This window comes from Canis lupus, chromosome 9 (genome assembly GCF_003254725.2).
Source record: "Canis lupus dingo isolate Sandy chromosome 9, ASM325472v2, whole genome shotgun sequence".
Lineage (NCBI taxonomy): Eukaryota > Metazoa > Chordata > Mammalia > Carnivora > Canidae > Canis > Canis lupus.
The window spans coordinates 8,164,878-8,190,112 of record NC_064251.1 but is presented as its reverse complement, the minus strand read 5'-3'; the positions used below and the strand labels follow the sequence as shown (position 1 = coordinate 8,190,112).

Below are 25,235 nucleotides of genomic sequence, written 5' to 3'. Positions count from 1 at the left end.
GGGACGAGGGGGGAGCGACCCAGTTCACAAAAACCGGTAATAGCAATATCAGATCGTTTCGACGAAAATGGGGTTTTTTTGTTGTTGTTGTTTTAGAGCCACAGGAAAAAAGTAGCAAAGTCCTAACACCGTGAACCCAGGCTGGGCGTGGGGGTTTCTACTTCAAAAAGAAGGTGGAGAGCCAAAGGCTGAATTTGTTTACCCTCTGCCGACAGGGAAAATAATCCCAAATAGCCACCGCTCCCGTATCATTAGAAGACGCTGGGAGAATAACTTTAAAAAGAGACCTGCCTGGTCTTTGGTCACCTGGCTCTCCCTGGGTGGCCTTTTTTGAGCAACCAGCTCGGGGACATTGGTGTTTCTGTGGCCGCGGCAAGAAGCTAATGAGCATTCCCAGGGGAGCAGTGAGAAGCAGCATGCGAAAGGCCAAGGTGGTTGGTTCTGAAGAATTTCTGGAACGGGCATCCTGGAATTCCGAAGCTCCAGGGGCCTCTCCAGCTACCGAGTCTCCTCCGTGGAGAACCTCCAGAAGCCCCTTTTGGGAAAGCGCTGCTGTGGACTTGCAAGCAGCCAGGGCATCCAGCCCCGCTTCCCGCAGGCCCAGCGCCCTCCCACCCCCCCCCCTGCCCCCGGGGCTCATCCCTGGTCCAGACCCAAGGCACACAGACCCCTTCTGCGGTCCTGGATGACACCTCTCCGGGCTCCTCGGGCAGGTCCACGTGGCTCCTCGGGCTGCATAATTAGCGGGCCTTGGGCCGCCACCCCAAACTGCAGCCCCGGAGCCCCCTCCTACCGGCGCCACTCCTGTCGCCACGCCGCACACATCCCCACCCTTCGTGTCGCCCCCCCCCCCGGGGGGGCCCCACCTCGCCAACTGTGGGTCCCCGCACGGCAGCCCCAGCGCCGCCACCGCCACCCTCACACCGACACGTTCCCTAATCCGCTGGCAAACGCAGAGCGAGTCTACAAAGCCCTGCTGTCACCACCTCGGAGCCAAACTTAGTCTCAACCCATTTAGAGACTTTTCAAAGCGACGGTGGGAATAAGGAGAAGGCGAGTGCGGCACCTCCTGCCGATCTCTCATCTGGATTCCGTCCTCTCCAGCTCATTCCCTCTTTCTGCTCCCACCCCCAGCCCCTGCAAAAATCACGACCCCATCACGGGAGAAGGGAAGGTCTTAAGAGGTCCTTTATTTCTCCCTCCTGCCTTGGGGCAGGGCCGTCCTCAAAAGAAACGTGCAAAATCGCCGTCTGTCTCTAAAAGGCTGAGGCCACGGCCAACCCCCTTTTATACACGTACTTGGGGCATGAATGCGGAGTCAAGCTCATACCCCTGCGCTTGACAAGCAACACGAAACACACAGCAAAACACTGTAACTGTCTCCAGGCCAACTGGGGACAGTCCCCTGGGCCACCACGGCCACCCCCCCCCCCCAAGCCAGCGCGAAACCCTCTTCCCATGAGCCTGGAAAAGGCAAGAGTGAACACACCGGTTGATGAGTTTTCCATTGTAAAGAATAGGGACCCGAGAAGCACACCCGTTCTTTGTGTTCGAAAGTTTACTTTCAGCTTCAGCAAGCGAAAGGATTTTTTTTAATATAATAAAAAAAAAAGTTATATGACTTTAATTAAATGCACTTATTAAAAGGGTGAAATATTTGGAGAGGCTGTTTTTGTGCTGGAGGCACATTTTCCAGCGTGCTGTAGAGCGTCTGCATCCGTCCGCTCGAGGCAATTTTTAATGCACAAATAAATCCGCACCTGACGTGCTGACAGATTATTATGCCGTGTGGCAGCCAACAAAAGTAAACACAGGGGCAAGTTTTAACCTCTTGTAGTCACAGAGCTTTCCCTGCTGGGCCCGGCTCAGGTGTACAGGACTTGCTGGCAGAGGCCTGGCTTCCAGCGAGGCATCTTCCTGCCCCGGAGCCCGTCCTGTCCCCGGAGACAGGCTGCTCGGGGTGTGGCGGGAGCAGAGGGACGGGAGGCGACCGAGGGAGGGGACGGAGAGGAAGACTGGCAACATGTGGTGCTCCCCTACACCCTGCGTCCTTTCCATCCTGTTTATCCTGTGGCCCTAAGATCCCCGGGCCGCTGCACAGCAGGCTGGTCAGTGATCCTCCAGCGCCCGCTGCACATCCCCCTCCGGCCAGCAGCCCTGGCTCTGCATCTGCATCTCCCAGCTTTGCCCAAAATGCAAGAGTCAGGACAGTTACTAGAGAGCTAATGAGGAAACCGGGGCAGTTTCCATACTCTGGAACCCTAACTTATGGAAGCGCCACTTAAAATTAGCATATGGCGAAAGGGATTTCCTGAAATGACACTTAGAGACGTGCTCACCTTCTGTTGCTCTGCTTAGATGGGACGGATGGAGTGACCGTCCCAGGAACCCACACTTTGCCATGACCAGAGGTCTGGGTTGGGCTTGGCCGGCCCGTGCCACGTGGCTCAGCGGGCTCATCGGTCCTGCGTCCCATCTTTGAGCTACTTTGCTCCCCACCAGGGCTTTTAGGACAGTTCCTAGGGAGCTAAAGAGGAACTGCGCAGTTTGCTCATCTGTATAACAGAACTGTCGGGTGAGAGGATGCGCAGGATGGAGGCCTCTCCCAGTTCCTCAGGCCCTCCATCCCGCCTCTAACCTGGTGGCTGAGCTCAGAGCAGGCCTTCTGCATCTGTAAGTCATCGCTATTGTTACTATAATTTATTGAGTGTTTACTACAAACCATACCCCCACTAAGTGCTCTAATGCATTATCTCATTTTATCTCCGAACCCTCCAGGGTCTGGATCACTAACTCATTCATTATTACCGCCGATCTGAACAGCTTCCTCACTGCTCCTCCTCTCCACGATCTTATCATCCTCATGCTTGTGAGGAAGACCAGGTTTTCCCCCCCTTCCAGTGAATCCATAACAAAAAACACAAGTACAAAGAAGAAACCACATTAACCTTTAACAATCCTGAGCATTCCTTTTTAAGGATTTATTTTGAGAGAGAGAGAGAGACCACAAGCAGGAGAAACAGAGGGGGTAGGAGAGAATCTCAAGCAGACTCCGTGCTGAGTGTGGAGCCCAACGCAGGGCTCGATCTCACGACCTTGAGATCACGACCTGAGCTCAAAGCAAGAGTTGGAACATGCCACCCAGGCACCCACTGCCCCCCCCCCCCAGCACACGTATTTTAAATATAGAGGAGCTCAGCTATGACCGCTGAAAAAATACTGTTTCCTCTGCGGATAAGTTTGGGGATACATTGATTTATTTTTAAAACAATAGAAAGGCTTGGGCACCATGAAATGTGATCAGATAAACACAGAAAATTCCTGCAGTGGGCGGAAGGCTTCATGAAGCAGGTGTCAAGAGATCCAGCTGGACATTAGCAGGCAGATCGTCATGCTGGTGGACATGCATCAACCTCCCGGGTTTGGGGGATGCCCCACTTCATGAAGCAGAGAGCTCGATGCTGCTACTGAGCCGAGGACGTGGGTCCTTCTCTTCCCGGTCTCTCTTGCATCCAGGGCAAGAGCAACAGGTGTAGGCTCCCCTCATCACTCACACCCACGGCCTGACCTTGAGCATGAATCAGTAACACAAAGCAGTGGAAGTCCTGAGAGACCCAGTCCAGTGCGGAGGGTCAGCCTCCTGTGCCTGGCGTCAGTGTCGTAGCCTGTGATGGACATGCCCAGTGGTAGAAGGGACACTGTCATCAGACCAGCCGTGCAGCATCTGAGACCTGTTCCTGGATACAGAGCCTCCAAACCTGGGTTCTCTCCCTTCACGGAGGTGCTGAGCTAATGCAATCTGCTTTTCATAAATGCTCGTTTCGGCTTAACTTAGCCAGAGGTCATCTCTGTTGCTTGCAAGCAAGAACTGTGATGGAGACAGGGTTCTGTGCAAGCATCCTAGCATTGGTACTTGGAAGCGACAACACCGTGTCTCTTAAACTGGGCTTTTTCCTCTTTTTGTGTCTTGCTTTTATTAATTTTAACTTTTCATTGCAATAAAAAAATGCAATAGAAAAAAATGTACATTTCCTGAGAGTACAGCTCACTGAATTTTCGCAAAGTAAACACACCCATGTAACCAGTACTCACGCGGAGAAACCACGATCGCCACCAGCACTCCCCGGGGGCCCGCCTTCCTGTTGTCATCACAACCAAACAAGGACAATCACTACCCTGACTGCTGCCACCGCAGATTGCCCTTGTTTGAACTTTATGCCAATGAAGTAATACGGTGTGTGTAGTCTTAACCTCTCACTCAGCATTTCACTTAGGAGATGCATCTTTCCTGTCGTGTGTAGCTGCAGCTCATTCATTTTCACTGCTGTATACTATTCCACTGAACGACTATACCGCAGTCTATTTACCTATTCTACTTTTTTTCTTAAGATTTTATTTATTTATTCATGAGAGACACACAGGGAGAGAGAGAGAAAGGCAGAGACACAGGCAGAGGGAGAAGCAGGCTCCATGCAGGAAGCCTGATGTGGGACTGGATCCCATGGACCCCAGGATCACGCCCTGGGCCGAAGGAAGGCGCTCAACCGCTGAGCCACCCAGGCATCCCTATGCATTCTACTCCTGACAGACATTTGGGTGCTTTGTAATTTGGGGCTATTTCAGACAAGGCTGCTATGAACATTCTAGTACATATCTTTTCACAGAAAATGTGAACATATTTTTACTGAATTAAAGATCAATGTATATAAAGTGTGTACACACACATATACGTGTGTGTGTGTGAGTGTGTTCCACTTTGGTGAACGCTGTCAAGTAGTTTTCTAAAGTGGCAGAGGGAGAGGTAGAAGCAGGCTCCCCACTGAGCATGGAGCCCAATTCGGGACTCAATTCCAGGACCCCAGAATCATGGCCTGAGCCAAAGGCAGCTGCTTAACCAACTGAGCCACCTGGGCGCCCCTAGAATGATTTTTAATTAAACTTCCAGAACAATTTTTGCCCCCAAGATATAAGACACTGGGGAAGAATGAGATGAGTAAGAATGATGTAGGAAAAAAAAAATCGTACAGTAACATTTCCCTCTTCCTGAATGATTCCTCTGCAGACGTAGGAGTAAAGTCTTGGTATTTAGCACGCTGCCACTCGGCTTGACCTGGGTTAAGTGACCGCTGACAGGTCATCGTGAAAGTCAAGGGCACAGCTGGAACAAGACTTCTGAACTCACGGCCTTTTGACCCAGCAGCGCAGACTCGCATTCCTGCCAGCACCACTGGCCCCAGGAAACCTGCAGCCGACTGGTATCACCACTTCCCCCTGCATCTGAGAGGAGATGGCTTGCATTTGGCCTGCGATTCCGGGCCTCAACGCCTACGGGGCCAGCAGGAACTTCAATCAGGCCACGAGGGCCAGGCATGGTGGGATCGGGTCAGGAGTGGCGGGGATTTGAATAAATTGAGAGCGAATGTCCAGTCTTAAAGGAACATTTATTACTCAGCGTGCTGATTTCTGCCATATGGGAAAGAAGACCCCACTGCTGCCAGATTTTCAAGGGAAGCTGGAAAACTGGATTTTTTTTTTTTTTTTTAGGAGACACTGCAATTTGTAATGTTGGTAACTAACTTTAAAAACACACACGTACACACAAAGCAGCCCTGAACACCATCAACCCAACAAGACACATCTAGCAATCCGATCTGGGCCGAGAACCAGCTCTGGATGGGACCATCTCTGACTTAGGTGGACTCAGCACAGCACGTTCACAAGGAGTGACCTTCAAGGGGCAGCACAGAGTGACCCGAATGGAAATAACGGACCATGACGGCTCTCCAGAGAGGCACAGAGAAGCACCAAATTCCTTCTCTCTTCTGTGGACGGGCTCCCCCCTTATCCACGACCCTTTCTGTTGCCCTGATTAAGGCCACATTAAACCTAAAACCCCGACCGTCATGAACACCTCGCACAAGGTGCCTCCCACCTGAAGGCCGTGAGCTCTCTGTGCTCTCCCCTCTACATCTGGCAGCGAGGTGTCGTGTAATTACTGCAGGTCGCCGGCTCTGCCCCCGGGCCTCATTGCACTTGGCAGGATCCATCTGAATTGACTACATCTGGTGAAGTTAAGCACAACCCGACAAACAGTTCATCCACGCCAGGAGTCACCAATGAGAAGACATGAGCACTTTCTGCATATCAGACCTACTTGCTCCTTAGCACAACCTCAACCTCAACACTTGGGTGAGTTCCCCCAAGCTGCCAACGACAGTGTTTAGGAAGCAGGTCACTGACCTCTTCTTTTCTATCTCTCCCCTACCCCTCCTGACCGTGGAGCACCTGAGCACCGACACCATCTCCCTGCCTCTGCCCTCCTTCCCTTTCCCCGACGGCCCTCATTAAATGCATCTCTTGCACACACATCCGTTCACCAATTCTAAGAGTGAACAGGTGGAAACGATCTAGCAACAAACGTGGGAATAAATCTGCCTGTTTACTCTCTCCTGGCCTCAGCACCCACCTTCTAGATCTTCGTCAGGCAGGCACACTGTCGGTGCTCAATATATACCCGTCGAACGTCCCGTATAAGTGGCAGAGTCTCATGTGTGCAAACAGCTGCTGTGGAATGACACGAGCACCTTCCAAGGATGCATAATCTCACCACACCCCATAGGCAGGCTGAGACAGGTGTCCCCAGACAAGGGAACAGAGGTACCTGGGCAGCAGGCAGGTGGAGAGGCGAGAGGCAGGGCCTGTTCCAGATCGTAAGCCTCCAAAACCCTACTTCCCGAGTGGCTCTGATGATTATCCAATAAGCTAATAACCTAAGTGCTCAATAAACATTAACGATGTACCAGACCCTTTACATCATGAGCTAAGGGAATTCCTCCAGCAGCCCTATAAGGCTCGACTGAAGAGCCCTAGGAAGGTGAAGAGCTTGCCCAAGGAAATCAATTGAGTTAGTCTCAGAGGTTCTTAAGCAGGGAAATCTGGTGAAACACGGTGTGGGGACATCTCGGGTTGTCACAATTCATGGTAGGCAGGTGGCAGGGATGCTGAATTTCTGCATCCAGCAGGACTTCCCCACCTGAATGCTAACAGCACTTCTCAGGCGAGAAACACTGTTGGGTTTTTTTGTTTTGTTTTGTTTTTTAGCAAAGGCAGAGCCAGTATCTGAACTGGGGCAAGTCGACCTCGAGAGCCCCTGCTGATCTCACTACTTCATTCTGCAGCTTCAAAGACGTTCTTTAAGCCACGTGGCCTACTTCCCCCTGCAATGACTGGTGGCCCCGTGGCCAACATGTTATGGTAACTTCAGCATGTAGAGAACAGATCTTGATCTAGGAGGAAAAGTGCATCTCTCCAACAGAGAAAAGATATTCAAGACGTATTCCGTACGGGGGCTATAGCTCAGAAGGTAGTGCTATGGGGAAGTGCTTTATTTTACTATTATTATTATTTTTTTTTTTTTTTAAGATCAAGGCATTGATGCAAAGGCTGCAGTGTCATAGAAGAGAGAGGAGTAAGAGAATATGAAGCAGACCATGAGTAACACCAAACAACGGTTAGCGATCACATATGTTCCGAGATCGGAATGCCCTGAGAGACTCTTTGTGACTCAAGCGTTCGGAGAAGGCGTCACAAAGAAAGCAGGACTTCAATCAGGCTTCAGAGGTGGAACTGATTCCAATCAGCACAAAAGGAGGAAAGAGAAAGAGCAGAACAAAGGCAAGGGTGCAGAAGTGAGAATCAGCGTGCCAGGATGACGGGCACACAGGAGAGCACGCTGGATGAATCGTAGGATTCATTTATTCAGAGCAGAAAGGGGCAGGGGACCGAAAAAGGTAGGTTTGCATGGGATTGGGGGAAGATTTCAACTATACCCAAGGAATTCCAATCAGTCTTGTAGGACATAGGAGCCACCAGAGGCCGAGTGCAGGAGAGATGAAAGTGGTCATTTCAGTAGAGGACACACTGGACAAGAGCAGGTGAGGCGAGGGGTCAGTTAGAAGTCCTCCCAATAAACCCACCAGGACCAAGAGCCTCTGTAGGTGGTACCAACAGAAATCAGCCGACGAGCCCTACCAACTCCTCCTGGGTACCCTTTCTGTGCTCAGTTGGACAGGAAACCATGTCGGGAGGCTGAGAGAAAAGAAAGGGTTGAATTTCACTTTTTATTTTATTTTTTAAAAAGATTTTATTTACTTGACAGAGAGAGAGAGCACAAGTAGACAGAGGGAGAGGGAGCAGCAGACTCCATGCTGGGCAGATGTAGGGCTCGACCCCAGGACCCTGAGATCGTGACCCCAGCCAAAGGCAGACACTTAACGGACTGAGCCACCCAGGCGCCCCCCACTTCTTATTTTATAATCCCATAACCAGAAGAACGATGGCACGACTGCTAATTAAAAACAAAAACCAACAAAAAACACATTGAGGAAGGGGAGTTTAGCTATCGTATCTTCCAGGTAGAAATGTCAAGGGACAGGATCCCTGGGTGGCGCAGCGGTTTAGCGCCTGCCTTTGGCCCAGGGCGCGATCCTGGAGACCCAGGATCGAATCCCACGTCCGGCTCCTGGTGCATGGAGCCTGCTTCTCCCTCTGCCTGTGTCTCTGCCTCTCTCTTTCTCTCTGTGTGACTATCATAAATAAATAAAAATTTAAAAAAAAAAAAGAAATGTCAAGGGAACAGTAAAAGCTAATTGGAGAGTCACCGCTGAACCTCTGATTGTCATTCTCAGATACAAAATGAGAGCTTTCCCATCAGATGGCTTTCGGGAGACCAGAGTCTGCGACTTCCATGCTAACCGTGAGGTTGGGGGCTTGAACCTTAACACTATGCTCCTGTTGAGGCCCCTAGCCCTGAATTTAGGCTGGCCCTGAGACTTGCTTTAACCAACATAATGTGTCAGAAGTAATGTTGTGCTGGTTCCAGGCCGAAGTCCTAAGAAGATCCGTTACCCTACTGGAGGGATTATGTGGAGAGACCACGCGGAGAAAGAGAAGCCCTGAAATGATAAAGAAACAGAGAAAGGCCCAGTGTCCCAGGATCCCGGGGTCCCCACCTGAGCTCAGCCCCGGCCCACTCTCCAGCTGAATGAAGCTTCCTGAGTAACCACCACCGACCAGACAAGCCGAAGAACTGCCGGGCCAAGCCCAGCTCAGATTCCAGAATCATTAACAAATAAAAGAGTCGCTGTTGCTGCTTTAAGTCACTAAGGTTTGGGGTGGTTTGTTACGCGGCAATAGATAGCCACACCAGAGTGCCCCGCTGGTGCACGCGAAGCTCCGTGGTGCATGCTTAAGGTGCATGCTTATCGTGAGTGATGCGAAGCGTGAACCTAAACAGCGACACGGAATCACAGCCATCTACAAACTACTGGTGCCCAGGCTTTGCATATACTTGGCACCTGTGTACGCATTTGTAAAATGGATGCATAGCAATCAGTCCGATTTTAATAGATGCTAGAGAAGCGGGTCCAAAGCTTACTTATTCCTGCAAACCTTCCTAGGAACTTGTAGCCTGCAACATCAGGAAATGTTCTCGCCAATCCATCCGCCTGTCATCCCCGAGGCTCCTGAAGCCTGTTTCCTCTTACCCATTTGGATGGATAACAGCTGGTCACTGTCCCCACGTCCACCGACGTGGCCCCGTCCTCGGCTTAACCGAGTTCTCTTTTCATCAGGAAAGAAGGCTAACTGCATTTTGACTTCCGCAAACTGATTTTCTGAACCCTTTCTGGGGCGGCACTGTTTAACAAGAAAGATCCTGGGGATCTTGTGGAAGTGCAGTTTCTGCTTCAGGAGGTCTGGGCTGGGGCCTGAGAGTCTGCATTTTTAGCAAGTCCCAACTAGATACCACCGCTGGCAATCCAAGGGCCACACTTTGCATGGCCCTCTTGTGTGGTAGAGGAGGAGAATGAAGTACAGAGAGAAGGTTCTATTTCTATCAGCAACTTGAGGCCCCCAGTCCAGACTGCACGTTCCCCAGGGAAGTGTTAGCTGGAAACCAGTGTGAGCCATCAGGGCAGGCCTTTCCTCGCCACAGAACACTGGTCTGGAAGCAGGTACTTCCTGGCCACCTAAGGAAAACCCTGATGCATTGGAATCAGACCCAGAGCTTATGAAATGCAGATCCCCAGGCTTTCCCGCTAGAGACTGACTCAGGGACTCTGGCACGGGGCTCCGGAAACTCCATGGGAGATTCTGATGCCAAACTGAGTTGGGGATTATTCATCCAGACTACTTGTGAGGCGGCGACCCCCAGAAAGTAAGACACAAAATGATTTGCTAGCCAATACTTATTAGGGGGCTTCTATGTTCCAGGCACTGTTCTTTTTTTCCTTTTTTTTTTAAGATTTTTATTTATTCATGAGAGACACAGAGAGAGAGGCAGAGACGCAGGCAGAGGCAGAAGCAGGCTCCCTTAAAAAAAAATAAAATAAAAAAAATAAAAAAATAAAAAAAGAAGAAGCAGGCTCCCTGTGGGGAGCCTGATGTGGGACTCAATCCCCTGAGGATCATGACCTGAGCCAAAGGCCAACACCCAGCCGCTGAGCCACCCAGGTGTCCCCCCACCCCAGGGACTGTTCTGATTTAAGTTGACACCAAATGATCCAAACCCCACCACAAGTCTATCTAGGAAGTACTATCATTCTTCCCATTTTACAGAAGGTAAAACGAAGGCTTGGAGCAGCTGTGTAACACGGCAAAAGCCACTCTCTTAGCAAAGGGGCTGAGCCAGGATTAGAACCCAAGTCCTTAACTCAAGTCTACATCGTAACCACCATGCTCCAGTCCTCTGATCTACAGCAAAAGTAAGCTCCTTGAAAAAAAAAAAAAAATAAAAAACCAAGGGTAAAAAAATGTTTGATCAACTGGGAGCTATGTCTCCTCCAAGGAGAAGTCACACACCACTAGCGCTCAAGAATATCAACACGTGTTCCTCGCGAGAGGAATGGTAGGAGATGATCTGAATCCAATGTGGTAAATCCTGAGTTAAAAGCAAACTAAAGAGATTTCTTCCTGTAGAGCTTCCCCGGCAACCGTGAGCACATTAATATCCAAGGGTGGAAGGCGCCTGTTGCAACACTCTCCAGACGCATCGACCACAGAATCCCTTTGTCCAAGAGCATCTCGAGGTAGGATGAGGATGCCAGGGACACCGCCTCCCCCCCTTTGGGGACCGTGGGCCCAGAACGGTGCTTTTCAGAGTGTAGCATGCAGGGGAAGCACCTGGAGACCCTGATAAAAGGCAGGTTCTCATTCACCAGGTCTGGGTGGGGCCCGAGAGTCTGCATTTCCAGCAAGCTCCCAGCTGATGCTGAGGCTGAATCACACTTGCCCCGAACAAGACCTGGAACAGGACGCTGGCTGGCTCTGCTCTGCGCTGCCTCCGCAGACAAGCCTTACTCCATCCAGCTCGTCCGCCCCATGAGGACACTCCTGATGGCAGATTTCGAGAGGGCCCGGCCACCGTGTGTCTCCCCAAATCCCACACGTGGAACTGGTCCACCCCCTGCAAGTTTCACCACAGCCCCTGGGGTTAAGGGGGGGGGGATCCAGACTTTCTAGAGAGGCATCTGCCCCAGGGTCTGCACCCCAGCAGCCCTCCTCCCTGTCTGTCCACACACATCACACCCCTGCCCAGGCCTCGCGGAGAGCCCTCCTTCTGCAGGTGAGGTCCACTTGTCAGGGAGCTCACTCCCCCGCTGCCCCCAGGGCTGCTGGGGTCCCGCTGCAGGGAAGGAAGAGGAGGTAAAAGGAGGATAAGCAGAGAGCGAGGAGGCCCCGTGAGGTCTTGTGACCGACTGGGCCTCCTGGTGCCGCCGAGGTGGCAGTGCCAACGCGCACTGCTGAAATCCTTGGCCTGGCTCCGAAGCAAACTCCCAATCCAAACAGGCCCTAGTGTGCCTCCGAACAGACTGTGTAAATAAGGGGGGGGTGGGGAGGGAGGGGAAAAAAAAACCCCAACTGGCCACAGATCCCGCTTTCAAACACGTTGAAACAAAATAATCCCTCTCACTCCCTCCTGCTCCCTCTTTTTTTTTATTTTTATTTTTTTTATTTTTTAAATTTCCACTGGTGCCGAGGCCTCAGTGGAGCCTGGCTGGCGGCGTGTTAGAGCCTGCAGCCTACCTGTCCTGCATAGGAATGAAGCCTGGAGGAGTTACATGATATGCCCGCGCTGCAGGCCCAAGGACTACAGCTACCGCATTCAGAGTCCAGGAAACAGAGAAAAAGCTGTTCTCGGAGCTCTGCTGGGAAGGGACCTGGAGGGGAGGGGGGTCAGGAGGGTGGGGGTGTGCAAGTCAGCAGGGGGAGCGAGCTGCATGAGAGCCAGTCCCATTAACCTGGCTTTGACCAGGGTGGCCCTGCCTCCAAACTGCAGACCCCCAAAGCAGGGAACGGACCCCACAGAACGGAGCTGGCAATACAAAGCCCTTGAGGAGCTCATCCAGGCCAGCCTCTCCCTCCCCAAGGGCTCTCTGAACTCCCAAGTGTGTGCACAGACAAGGGGGCAACTTGCTTGTGGTTTGTTGCTGGTTTTGTATTCGGTTTTGAACTTTCTAATGGCAGGGCGGGGCGGGAGGAGCGGGAGGGGGGCCGGAGGGGGGGGCATGAGTCATCTTGCAGATGAGAACCCATCTCCCCCTCTCTGCAAGTTGAAACAATTGAGTTGTCTCTCCTGGTTCTTGCCAACGTCTCTTACTCAATCTTGGATCAAAAGGGCGGTGGGGAGGGAGGCCGGGAACGGGAATCCAGACAGTTCTGTGCCTCTGACATCAGGCCCAGCTGTTGGAAGCGCGCTGTAGGATATGTGACCCAGAAGGGGAGCCGGGACCGGCTTGGCAAAGTGGGTGAAGAACACTGCAGAGGGCGACCCAGATCTGGGGGAGCCAGCGGGGACGGTCCCGTCCTGGGGGAAGGGGCGGCCTCCGGGGTGACCTCTCCGGGTCACAGCCACTCACCATGTCCCTCCTCACTCGTGTTCTTAGAATCAGGGCTGGGACTGTAGCCTGTGCACAGGCTAATCGCCTGTAGGCATTTCACTGCGATTATTTACAATCGTCGCTACTCAGAAGAGACGAGACTCAGCCGGGTGAGCCCAATAGCCTGCGGCTCGGCAGGAAGAGAAGTCTAGGTCCCACGTCCAAGAATATCAGCAAATCCTCATGAAGCATCCGTTGTTGTAACGCAATTGAAAAAGCCCTGGTTTGAGGAGCCCGTCTGACACGACCCAGGTCTGCGGGCAGAGCCAACGCCACTCCCATTGTGGGATCCAGGCTGCCTTTTCAAAATGAAAAAAGGGGAAAAAAAAATCCCTTACACATGAATCTCCATTTACCATGTGTTCATTTGGCGTGTTCGTTTGGTCTGCACTCGTAGACTCTATGCCGAACACAGAGGAGAGCCCAGAAAAATCAGACAGGGCGATCCCAGCTTTTAAGGTGTGTCTGCCTTTTGCTAGGGGGAGAGCCCAGTGACCCACCAGAGCGCGGTGGCTCTTGTCGCTTCCGAGGTGCACCTGTGAACATAAGGAGACTATGAGCAGGCCCTCCCGGCGTGGCATTCTGCACCGGGCACATGCTGAGGGCCTTCTAGGCAGGGGTTCTGGGCCCCACAACCGCCTTGTGAGGTGGAAACCCCTACTATCCCATTGCACAGGGGAGCACATGGAGGCTCTGAGGCTCAGCCCACATGCAGGGTCACAGGGGTGGCAGGTGACAGTGTGCGGCTGAAGGCGCTTCCTTCCCGTGACCTCTCACAGCACCGGAAGTCAAGGCGCTCCCAGACAGAGCTCCAGAGGAATAGGCAGCAGGCCTTACATGCCTCCACACCACCCTCGGCCTCTAGGTTAGCACCGGGAACAGGAGATCCTGAGACCGTGTTTGCTGAATACATGGATAAAAACTTGCAAGGCGGGGGTGGCACCTGGGTGGCTCAGTGGTTGAGCATCTACCTTTGCCTCAGGTTGTGATCCCAGGGTCCTGGGATCGAGTCCCACATCAGGCTCCCCACAGGAGCTTATGTCTGTGCTTCTCTCTCTGTCTCTCTCATGAATAAATAAAATCTTAAAAAAAAAGAAAAACTTGTAAGAGGGAAAAGGCTACTCTATCCCTTTATTCAGATATTTATTGAGCATCTACTATGTGTCTCTCCCTTGGCTGTACATGGGGATCCAGCTGAGCTGAGAATGCTCAGGTCTTGGGCTCGGTCTGGTGACAAGGGTGCTGCTAGAGCCTCAGGAACAAGCTGTGCCTGCACAAATCCCCAAGGGGGGCCTACTGGGCTTCCCAGCACTGGGAATCTGGTAGGGACACATGCCCTACCATGAGGGTAGGGGAGAGAACGGATCTACGAGAGAGACAGGATATAATCAGAAAGCTCTAATTTGCTAAGAGAAAGGAAGGCTCCTGAGGTCCCCAGAGGTCAAACCAGAGGTAAGCTGGCTCGTCGTGCTTCTTCGTGGAAGGCTCCCTCTTCCCACCATGACAACCTGCTCTGTGTCCAAGCAGAGGTGACACCCCTAACACACAGTGAGGACACAAGGTCCACCCTCCCACCCACCAATATGGCTAACCCGCTCAAGAGTGACCGCTCTGCATGCAAAAGAGGGGAGAAGCCACTGGAACATTTGTAGGCAGTCGCTGGGAGTGCAAAAGCGTGCGGGTGCGTAGGGAAGAGGGCTGATGGTTTCTTACAGAACCAAACTGGTAGCTATGCTATGACCCCTCAATTCTACTCCTAGTGACTTCCCCAAGAGGAAGACGTGTGTCCGCGAGAAGCCGTGTTCAAGAAAGTCCACAGCAACTTAATTCAGTGCAGCCGGAAACTGGAATCGAGGCAGGTGCCCATGGATAGGACAGTGGATAAACCATGGGTTAGTCAGTCAGCAGAGCCATGTGCAGCAGCAGAGCCACCAAGCCTAGGTGCGCAACAATGGGACGAATCTCAGAGACGTCATGCAGAGTCCAAGAGTCGTCACACGATGGAATACCTATATAGGGCCTGACTCTGGCAAAACTAATCCAGACAGAAAAATAAAATCAGAAGAACTGATTAGTGCCACTATTATGGCTCTATCTATGGGGGTGGGGACGGACTTTGGCAAAGGCCACGTGGGAACGCGCTGGGCGCCGGGAGCATCCACACCCTGGGGACCCTCGAGGTGTGTGCAGCACCGTACACGCCGATGGTGCCTTCGAGGAAGCAGAAGGCCCGCAACCAATTACTGGCTTCTAGTTCAAGATACGCAAGCTGTGCTCTGGGAGGGAACTGACGTCTGCAGCTTACTCTGAATGGATCAAAGCAAAGGGGACAGAGAAACGCGTGGACATCAGGCTGGCTGTGTGATAAACTGAGTCCGGCAGAGGTCAATCACGGAATCGGGGTGGCGGGTGTGTGGGCGCTCGCTGCAAAATGCTTTCAATTTTTATGTATGTCTATAAATTTCCACAATAAAATAGGGGGCGTGTGGGGGGGTAAAACTGGAAGGCCACCCCGAAACTGCTCCATGTGACCAGCAAGCGGACCTGGTGGGTTTTCAGAGCTGCGGGCACAGACCCTTACAGATTCAGGAGGCTCCAGAGAGAGAGGAGGGGAGCAGAAAGCTTCTGAGGGCTCAGGGCTGGACCCAGGGCCTCCCAAGGCAGAGCTTCACTCTACACAGTCCGGGTCAGGACCAGTCACGGCGGCCTGGGTCTGCAGTCACCCCGTGCAAGGTGCAATTTCCTGTTCCTCGGGATGAAGCACCTCTTGGACTTGGAATTCCTCACCCTAAATAGCGTTAGGGTGAGTTACGTGTAAAATGAATCAGAAACAAGTGGATTAAGTTTCTCAGCACACATAGGGGCTTCAAGAACAAAATAGAAAGGGAGCGGGGTCTCTGTTTCCACCCGTGCACAAAACCACCGTTCAGGAGAAATACTTGATTGATTGGCTGATCGCAGTCCGGTACACCAAGGGCTTCTGGGGGCCTCCCCCCCTTTAATATGCAAACGACTGTGAAAAATATTTCTCCTCCTGGAAAGCAGAGGGGAAAGGAAATGCTTTGAAGCCCTCCTGGTTATTTAGTTATTTTTTTCAAAGGTAAGGCGGTATATTTTTATCCAGTATTAAATAAACATTTTTGAAATGGTATGTTCAAAGCGCTCAAGCCTCTGATGTTGGTTTGGGATGTTTTTTGTTTTGTGTTGTGGGGGCCGAGGGAGGATGGTGCTGCTCTCTTGCCAAATGTTCTAGAATCATGGAACATTAGACCCAGGAAGCCTGAGTGGCCAGGATGCTATTGCGGAGGAGACCGCAGCTCCGACGGGCTCTGGGGACCCGGCTCGAGAGGTAAGCAGTGACCCGGCGTGGTGGACGCCGGTGGTGGCCTGGCTTCTGGGGCCATGTGCAGAGCGTTCTAGTCTCCGCAGGGAATCGCCAGCTCTGGCTCTGAGCTGACGATCCTGGGGCCACCCTTCCTGGACATGTGAGTTTATAGGAATCGGTCTCCGCTAGGAATGATGGCAATGGCCATCTCCCCGGAGACACGCAGACACTCCACTAGTGCTTAGAGGTAAGGTAGGGTGAGGACATGGGAAGTCAATGAACCTTTATGAGAGAGTCGGGGCTCAGGAAAACAAAATCACACCTCTGAAGGATTTTTCTCAACTGGCCTAATTTAGACACAACATATACAAACACAACCCACAAAGATTATTTGGGCACAGAGCACGGGACAGTGGGATGGGAAGCATAATCATGGTCCTCAAATACTTAATGTTTGAGTAACAGCCCATAAATTCTTACTAAGTGAATTAACAAATAAATATAACGCACACTCGTCTATCACAGAAGTGGTAACGATTAGCATATAATCTTTCAGAAGGGATAGATTAGAGTAAAAAACAGCCAACACCATCAGCCGTCAGGGGCAGGGTCCCCTAGGGGACTGTGGCCTCCACTGTTAGTAACACTGTATGGACTTGGTTAGCTTTTGCCCATGGCCTTAAGAGAACAGAGTTATTAACCCCATTTTCTAGATTTAAGAAAACATTTTTTCAAAAAAGAGCAAAGGCTGTGCTCCGGGTCATGACATATCTTGCCTGCCTGGCTGTGCCCAGAAGAGTGAACTAGGGGCACCTGGGTGGCCTTAGTTGGTTGGGCGTCTGAGTCTCGGTTTTGGCTCAGGTCGTGATCTCAAAGTCATGAGATGGAGTCCAGCATCGGGCGGGGAGTCTGCTTGAGATTCACTCCCTCTCCCTCTGTCCCTCCCTGGCCCCACATGAGTGCATGTGCGTGCGCTCTCTCTCTCTCTCTCTCTCTCTCTCCCTCTTTCTCTCTCTAAAATAATAAATAAATCTTAAAAAAAAAGAGTGAACTAAAACCCTTACCCCAAAGTCTAATGGAGAGAGAGAGAGAGAGAGAGAGAGGCAATAATGCCAAAACAATAACAACAAAATTATATTGTGTTCTACTTTCTTTCCCCAAAGGGAATAAGCTTCCCTGATTTTTTTTGACATAAAATAATTCTCATCACAAAGTAGAAAATTAAAATCACCTATAATCACAGCACTCAGAGGTAATCTGTTCATCTTGTGTTAAAAATCCTTCCAAAAATTTTAAGTGTGCTCTTACGCTTTAAAAAACAAACAAAAACAACCTTTCATTTGGAGTAATACTAGATTCACAGACAAGTTGCAAAGATAGTACAGAGTACCTGTAGGCCCTTCACGCAGGGAAGAGCAAACGTCATGGGTATTTTATGTAACTACAGCACTTATGTCAAAACTAAGAAATTCAAAAAAAAAACTAAGAAATTCACATGGACATAATACTGTGAACTATGGCTTTCATGTCGGTTATCCCAGTTTTTCAACTGTCTTTGTTCTGTTTCAGGACCTAGTCTGGTGTACCATGCTATAGAGCTCAGAGTTTGCAAACAGATTTTTTTCACTGAACAGCACGCATCATGACGTATTTCGAAGTCAACAAAGAGAAATCTATAGCATTATTTTCAGTAGCTTCCTAGCACATATTCCACTCAACGGAGGGCCGATCCCCCCTCCCCTCAAAGGCTACTCCCATTTGCTTTTGGTTTCCTGCTGTTCCATAAATGCGAAAGCGCAAACCCATGCTGGGCATGTCTGATGATGGCCTCAGAATAAATTTCTAGAGGTGCACAGAGAGGGTGTCAAGGAGTGTGTCCTTCAAGGTGTTTCATCCATGTCGCCACACTCTCCTGCAGAAAGCCTGAGCCCATATGCCTTATCACCTTGTCACTTTAAATTCATTTGGACAATAAAAGATTCTTCTACACCTTACAGAGAAAACCATGGGACTGGAAAGAGTTAATGGACCCTCGGGATAGGCATTCCCCCCTCACACCGAAAACCAGACTCATCATTTCAAAGAGCCACTCAGAAATTAAACCTTCATTCCCTTTGGCTCAAGCTACTCCCACTCTCCCCTCTCCGGGTCTGACAGAGAGAGGGATCTTGGGATCTTTGGCATTTCAATCATGGAATTGCTTTTGGGGTGCAGGAGCAACCCCCACTGGGTTTAATTTCCTTCTCATCTCTCTGTAGTGTCTACAGGAGCTCCTGAAGCAAAGCCTGAGCAGGCCTGGGTAGTAATGCATGCAACAGGAAGGACAAAAGGATTTGGTAGTCAGCAAAGCTGTATGCCTTGTATTTTATTTTTATTTTTATTTTTTTAATGGTGCAAGAAATAGGGGGAGGGGTGGAGATTGCAAAATGGCCTGCATATCTAGCGCCTGGCTGGGCTCTCAGTGAGCCGGACCAGGAACCTGCCCAGCATGCTAACTGGAGCCATCGTCTCCCTTTCCAAAAGAAGCCCATATTTTATTTTGAGACTCCTGTTCTTTGATGCAAAAACACTTTGTCCTCATGCTTTGCACTGTAAAATGTTATATATTTGAGAAGCCTGGAAAAGAGGGTGGCAGGGAAGGTTTAGAGAAACGGAGCCAGACCCCATGCTGGGGAATTCTTAAGTGCCATCCTGGCCTGCAAAAAAAGAAAAAAAAAAAAGAAAGAAAGAAAAAGAAAAAACAAGCTACTGGTCAGAGGGAATGCTCTTCCATGCCAAGCTCAGCTTGAATTAATACACAACACAACCTCTTAAAGGGGGAAACGCTGCTTTCAACTCAGAGCTTCTTCGCCTCAACGCAACTGATTCTAAACGACAGGAAGTTCAGAATATTCTGGGAGGAAAAGGGGCTGCAACATGAGATACTTTCTTCCCCCCAATGTTTGCAATCTTGTCGCTCTGCTCAAGGCCACACCTTCAGGTCAGGAGGGATCAAGTCTTTGCGGCAAAGGATGCCAGTTCATTTCCCCGAGAACAATGCCCAAGGTCTCCCGCTTGTCAGCTCCCTGGGGCCTCTGTGGTCTGGTTGTGTGGCTGCTAAAACCCATTTCGCTTTTGAATTCTGCCCAGAAACTACAGAAGGATCTTCCCAGGGAAGAGAAAAATCTAATTGGTTAAAGGGATGTAGGAGCTGCCCAGAAGAAACCACCCCCTCCCACCCACCCTTTCATTACAGGGTCCCCTGGCTGTTAGGGAGGTGAGGTGGGATCTGGTTGCAAGGAAGGAGAAAAAAAAAAAAAAAAAACAGGCTTTAAGATGAAGAGGACACTTTCCCTTGTTAGCTGATAAAATACTATAGTAATTCAATAGGAGCAGGGAAGCGCACAGAGACCTAAGCCTTCAAAGCCAAGGCCCCATTATCCAGAGTGTGTCTTCCAGGGCAAATGAAGCCAGCACGTTACTGCTAAGGGAGACTTGTCCGGCCAATTTGGAAATCTCTGACATTAGGTGACTCAACCTATCAACCTTACATTAAAACCCAAGCCACGACAAGATCAGACCTTGGATTTCTAACTGCCTGGGTGTACGTACGTGTGCCTTATCACGGAGCTGGAGTTTGTGAAGTGACCGCACATTAACCAGGGCCCTGAGCTGTAAGCAATACCCCTCAGTGTTGTGTGTGTTTGTTTTCTTTTAATTGTAAAGAGTTATGCATGCTCTGCAAGCACAAACTGTAAAGAGGGAGGATCCATGGACAGACCTTCGTACTGTAAATAAAACATGCTGCTGGAATCAAATAAAACTTGCAGCAAATTAGGCCTGACATTTAGGAATAACCAGGGTGTTACTGTGCTACATACAACTCCAGCATAAAAGACAAACCCTACAGAGGTGACTCAAAGTCAGCTCTGGTGTGGCATTGGGGGGAGCGGGGGTTGCGGAGGGCGGGAGCGGGAGGGAATGGGGGAGAGCAGAGAACTCACTCTAAGTCCCTCTAGAGACTGGATTACAGAGGCTTTAGCCAGGACTCCAGCTCGGGCAGCCTGGATTCAGAATGCCACCCCGGGGGCTGTGTCACAGGATAAACAAAACCACATGACTCCTTCTCTCAGGGTTTTGATTCCAGCCTCAGTAGGTGGCATGCTGAAGCCCACAGAGTTGGCCAGGGAGTGCCGGCTGGAAGGAAGGGGGTGGAGGACCTCAGAGGTCCCCTCCTGCCCCAAGTCACCAGGTCAGAGAAGCCGGCTGGGGGGGGGGGGGGGGGGTGGGGGGGTGTAATCCAAGGTCAGCAGGGCCCTTCCTCCTTTAAAGATGCTTTAAAGTTGCTTTCATATCACCTATAATCCCTCCAAGTCTGTATGCCCTTGCCTTTAAAGCAAACGTCTGTAGGGACTCTAGAACGTCTTCAGGACCTCAGAACTTGGTCTGGTTGTTCCATCCAGTGTACGGTTGACTTTCCAAGCCAGATCAATCACAGGAATGTGTGGAGTTATATATATGGACACGGGCTTCCAGAACACCCACCCCTGTCTCCCTTCACCTACTCTCAGGTTCCACTGCTCCCCACCACCCTCGCCCTGCCTGGCCTCGAGGAAGATGCGCCACTTCCCATATGCCAGCGCAGAAAGATCAGATGGCAATGTGGAACACAGGCCCCTTCAGGAGAGGAAATACAGGGGCAGCCAGAAGCCATCAAGTGGCAGCAGTGTTCAGTGCTCCCCGCATCCAGGCGGAGGGGAACAAGGAAGAAAGTGAAGTTGGGGGCAGGGGTCCTAATCCCAAGGCTGACTCTCAGTCTGTCCCTGCCTCTCGACCCTTCCAGAAGACAAGAGGAGTGATCTAACTCTGGGGTCCCTCTCATCAGCCCTCCTCACTGGGCCTACCCAGAGGTGGGCAGTGAGGGAGACAGAAGGGAAAGGCACGGCACCCCTGGATTGGCCACCCGAGCCTCTGGGCTACAGCAAAGAGCTGGTGCGAAGATCACAGCTAAGCCCCCCACGCCTGTCTCAAGACAGAGGTGAACTGGGCCACCCATGCTCAGAGGGCCTGACTCCACCTGTGCCCAGCCTAGGCAGGAGCTGGGGTCCACCACATGGCAGAAAGGCTGACTGCGGGGGCTCCGGGATCATTCATTTATGCTGGAAGATTCTGATACACTCGGACCCTCTCCCTTCCCTCATCCTGCTTGATTCCAGAGAAACCCCAGAGTGCTGCTGCTACTCTAGGCGGGGTCTCTTTAAGCAGCCACTGCCAACGCTGTGGGGGATTCATGGTGACTCAGCCCTGGCCCCGGAGAAGCTGGAGCCACTATCGCTCAGCCAGGATATGGCTGCAAGCCCACGAGCTGCTGCGAGGAGACAAAGCCATTCTCTGGAGCCTTCTAAAGCACCCTCCCTTCAGTTTGACAGGCATATTGCAGCCCCAGTCACGCTCCCCAAGTGGACATTCAAAGGCTGGCTGTGGTCTCTTGATGGCTTGAAGGCAAGACAATCGCCTGCCTCGGCCCCAGAAGGGAAGGCAGGCAGCCGCTGGGAAAGGCAGACGGGGGTCTCCGCTTCTGGGCCCCTCTTGTTTAAGGCAGCTCATCTGAGCGTGGATGGAGTTCTGCTTGTTTTCTCCTCAAGAGGCAGGGCCGGGGAAGGAACCAGCAAAGCGAGGGTAGGGAGCCTAGCACAAAGGTGGCCCCAGAAAGTTCAGGAGCCCCGCTCAGATGGCGACTGGCCTCTTTCCACCCGTTTCCAAGCAACACAACACGAAATCCACTGGAACGTTATCACCGAGCCGGTGAACTGGAAGGCACTGGGGGTCACTGGGGCTCACACCCCCACAGCACAGCGCCTAGAGGGCTCAGACACGGGGAGAAGAAGACACAGCCTCTGCCCAGAACCCAACGGCCCAGGAAGCTCCTTTTAGAGCTAATGAAGAAAATGAGGTCCAGTCTCTCGAAGACAAGATGTTGTGATGGCCTGAGCCCCAGGCCTGTCCTTCCCATTTCATGGATCCCTGATGTGAGTAGTTTCGGGGCCTCCAGGTAAGCACTCACAGCCAGGGTCAGCCTCAGGAAGCCGTGGCAAGTCTACCTGAACCCAACCTGCTGACATACACGTTACGTCCTCCAGCTCAGCTCTCCGCTTACTATCTTCCTTAAGATGCCAGGGCAAACGCCCAGCAATTGTAGCTCATTTCTCCCCCAAGACAGAAATTCCCTTCGCCGGTCTTTATCAGTCTCCCCAGGACCACTCTCTAATTAGATCTGAAATAATTTCATCCCACGGGCTGGGCATCAAGCACTACCCTCCCAGTTGTGCAAATCTGCATGCGTACACGAGTCACGGTGCTCCCAACCAGATCTCAGGGATATTTTAGGAAAGGCGATTTGCATTAAAAATGAAAATCCAGGGATCCCTGGGTGGCACAGCGGTTTAGCGCCTGCCTTTGGCCCAGGGCGCGATCCTGGAGACCCGGGATCGAATCCCAGGTCGGGCTCCCGGTGCATGGAGCCTGCTTCTCCCTCTGCCTGTGTCTCTGCTTCTCTCTCTCTCTCTCTCTCTCTGTGTGACTATCATAAATAAATAAAAATTTTTAAAAAATGAAAATCCAGGGGCACCTGGGTGGCTCAGTAGTTGAACGTCTGCCTTTGGCTCAAGGTGTGATCCCAGGGTCCTGGGATCGAGTCCCGCATTGGGCTCCTTGCATGGTACCTGCTTCTCCTTCTGCCTATGTTTCTGGCTCTCTTTGTGTCTCTCATGAATAAATAAAGTAAAAGATTAAAAAAAATAGAAAATCCACTGAACAGCAAAGAGAGGTGACGTCAATTAGATCTCAATAAATCTGAGTTTATTGATATAAACCTGAGTTTAGAAAAGGTCTACAGAATAAATAAATAAATAATAACTAATTAAATAATAAAATAAAAAAAAAGAAAACAAAAGGTCTACAGGTTCATCCTTCCCAGAGAAAAAAATGAACACACATACACATACAATTAGGGAGAAAATAAGAAGGAAATCAAGCACCTCTTTGCTTGATTGAAATGTGAATGAAAAATCAAAAGCTCCCAAGAAGGCCTTCTGAGGAGCCTGCAGCTAGAACCCTGACCTATTTCTGCTCAGGTCTCCTGAAAGGCCCACGGAGCGCCAGCCAAGAATCAGGTGCCGTGCAAGGAGCATCCACGCCCTCTGCTCCTATCACAAGACACACACACAGGCTGAGGGCAAATGATTCACAGACGTGGGACCAAACCAAGAGGTTTCACAACAGCCAAGAAACAGAACCACCAATGCGCCCGCCGACATCCCCGCAGCCTGCCTCGCACAGTCACCTAGTAGGTGTTCAAGAAACTTCACAGGATTCCACTGGCCCCGTGTCAGGCTGCCATGTGAGGGACCGGGCGCTCGGGCAGCATCTCGACTCTCCCACACTTTCCGCAGGCCCTCCGTGTCACGTGTGATTAATGAGCGCCATGTCACCAACGTCCCAGGGGTCAGCCTACTGGAATGGAAACACGAATGAGTCGGGAATGGCCTTAGAATGGAGGAATTCCAAAAACGGTGAAGCGAGAGAAAAAAAAAAAATGGGGACATTTTGTTTTGTTGCTGACTTGAATAGGAGCAAGGTTTTCTCCTTGTCACAGGCCAAGCCATGACCCGAGTTTAGAGCTTTTCAGAATCCTGAAAACCGACAAACGCACCCAATTAAGTGCTGCCCCAAAGCCCTGTGCACTTTCTAGAAGCCGCCAGAAGTCTAGAATGGCAGAGGTTGATGTGGGGTGGGGTACTGATTAATTTATCCTGGATTTTATTAACAATAACCAATTACTGTACATGTCCTAAATGTCAAGCACTACACTCGGTGTAAAGTGATTTATGGCCAGTGCCGCATGCAATCACCATGTAATCATCATAGCCCCAAAGGAAAGGCATTGTCATCCCTATTTTACAGGTGGAAAAACTGAGCTCATGCGGCTAAGAGATGACATAGGGAAGACACACATGCCCGGCTGACGCTGAAGCCCACACCCCTAACGTCGTTCCCCTGACTGATGAAAAAGCTGGGGCTCTTCCGTGCAACGTCCTGCGCTCACTGCCCCGAGAGGGAACTGGTCCCAGGACCCATCGGATTCCTGATCCAGAGGATGAAAAGAGAGTAGCACTTGGCTGGGATCGCGAGGATGGAGGCTGCTCGAGAGAGGTCCCCGTTTGCACAGTCTTCTCCATGCCCTGGGTGAGCTCCGGACTCGCCTCGGCCCAGCCACACAGGGAGGGAAGGCCCCGTGGCCTCACTAAAAGTCCCAACGGCCCCCCCAAGTAGACAGCGAACAGCTCTGGTGGGAAGGCCCCGGGATGGAGAGATCAGAGGCTCGAGGCGGCCACGAACAGGACCCAGAGGTTTCCCAGCAACTGTCCCACTGTCCCTTGAGGCAGTCCTCCCACCCTGAGCAGAAGACAAAAGTCAATCTCCAGGACCTCGAGAACCTCAGGCTAGGGGAAGGAGCCAGCCACAAAAGGCCACGGATTGTGTGACCCTCTTTCCATGAAACCTGCAACAGCAACGGGAAAGGAGATGAGCAGTAGCCAGGGGCTCCTGGTGGGAGGGAGGCATGGAGAATTACTACCTAACGGGTACGGGGTTTCCTTCTGGGGAAAGGGGTGGGGTGGGTTCCACAAGTTCTGGAACTAGATGGTGGTGAGGGTTGCACAACTCTGTGAGCAAATGCACCTGATGCCACTGAGCTGTGCGCTTCAAAATGACTACAACGATACATTTCACGTTCTACGTATTTTCCCGTAACATCATCAACAACAAGTGACTCTCCAAAGGATCCTTGAATTTATTCACCACAGCGGGAGACCAAACCATGGGGGCCGGGGATTGGCCTGGAGGAGACTCAGACCTGGATGTTCCCCGAAGCCCCTCAAAGGTATAAACTCGGGGCTCAAGGAGAGGCTGGGGCGGACGGAGAGCGGAGGAGG

At 51.3% G+C, this 25,235-nt stretch overlaps 1 protein-coding gene and 1 long non-coding RNA gene across 2 annotated transcripts in view; one reads left to right on the top strand and one right to left on the bottom strand.

Annotated features, from left to right (window-relative positions):
- The window catches only part of LOC112672734 (translation initiation factor IF-2-like), a 176,358-nt gene that overhangs the window by 92,387 nt on the left and 58,736 nt on the right, over positions 1 to 25,235 (bottom strand). Inside the window, exon 2 of the mRNA XM_049113761.1 lies at positions 23,585 to 23,751. Coding sequence (XP_048969718.1) covers positions 23,585 to 23,751 — 167 coding nt within the window. The remainder of the gene's footprint in view (positions 1 to 23,584; positions 23,752 to 25,235) is intronic.
- LOC112672735 (uncharacterized) lies at positions 7,140 to 9,161 on the top strand. The gene is made up of 2 exons (XR_003144469.3): positions 7,140 to 7,790; positions 8,688 to 9,161. It is a non-coding gene; the product is annotated as an uncharacterized LOC112672735 (long non-coding RNA).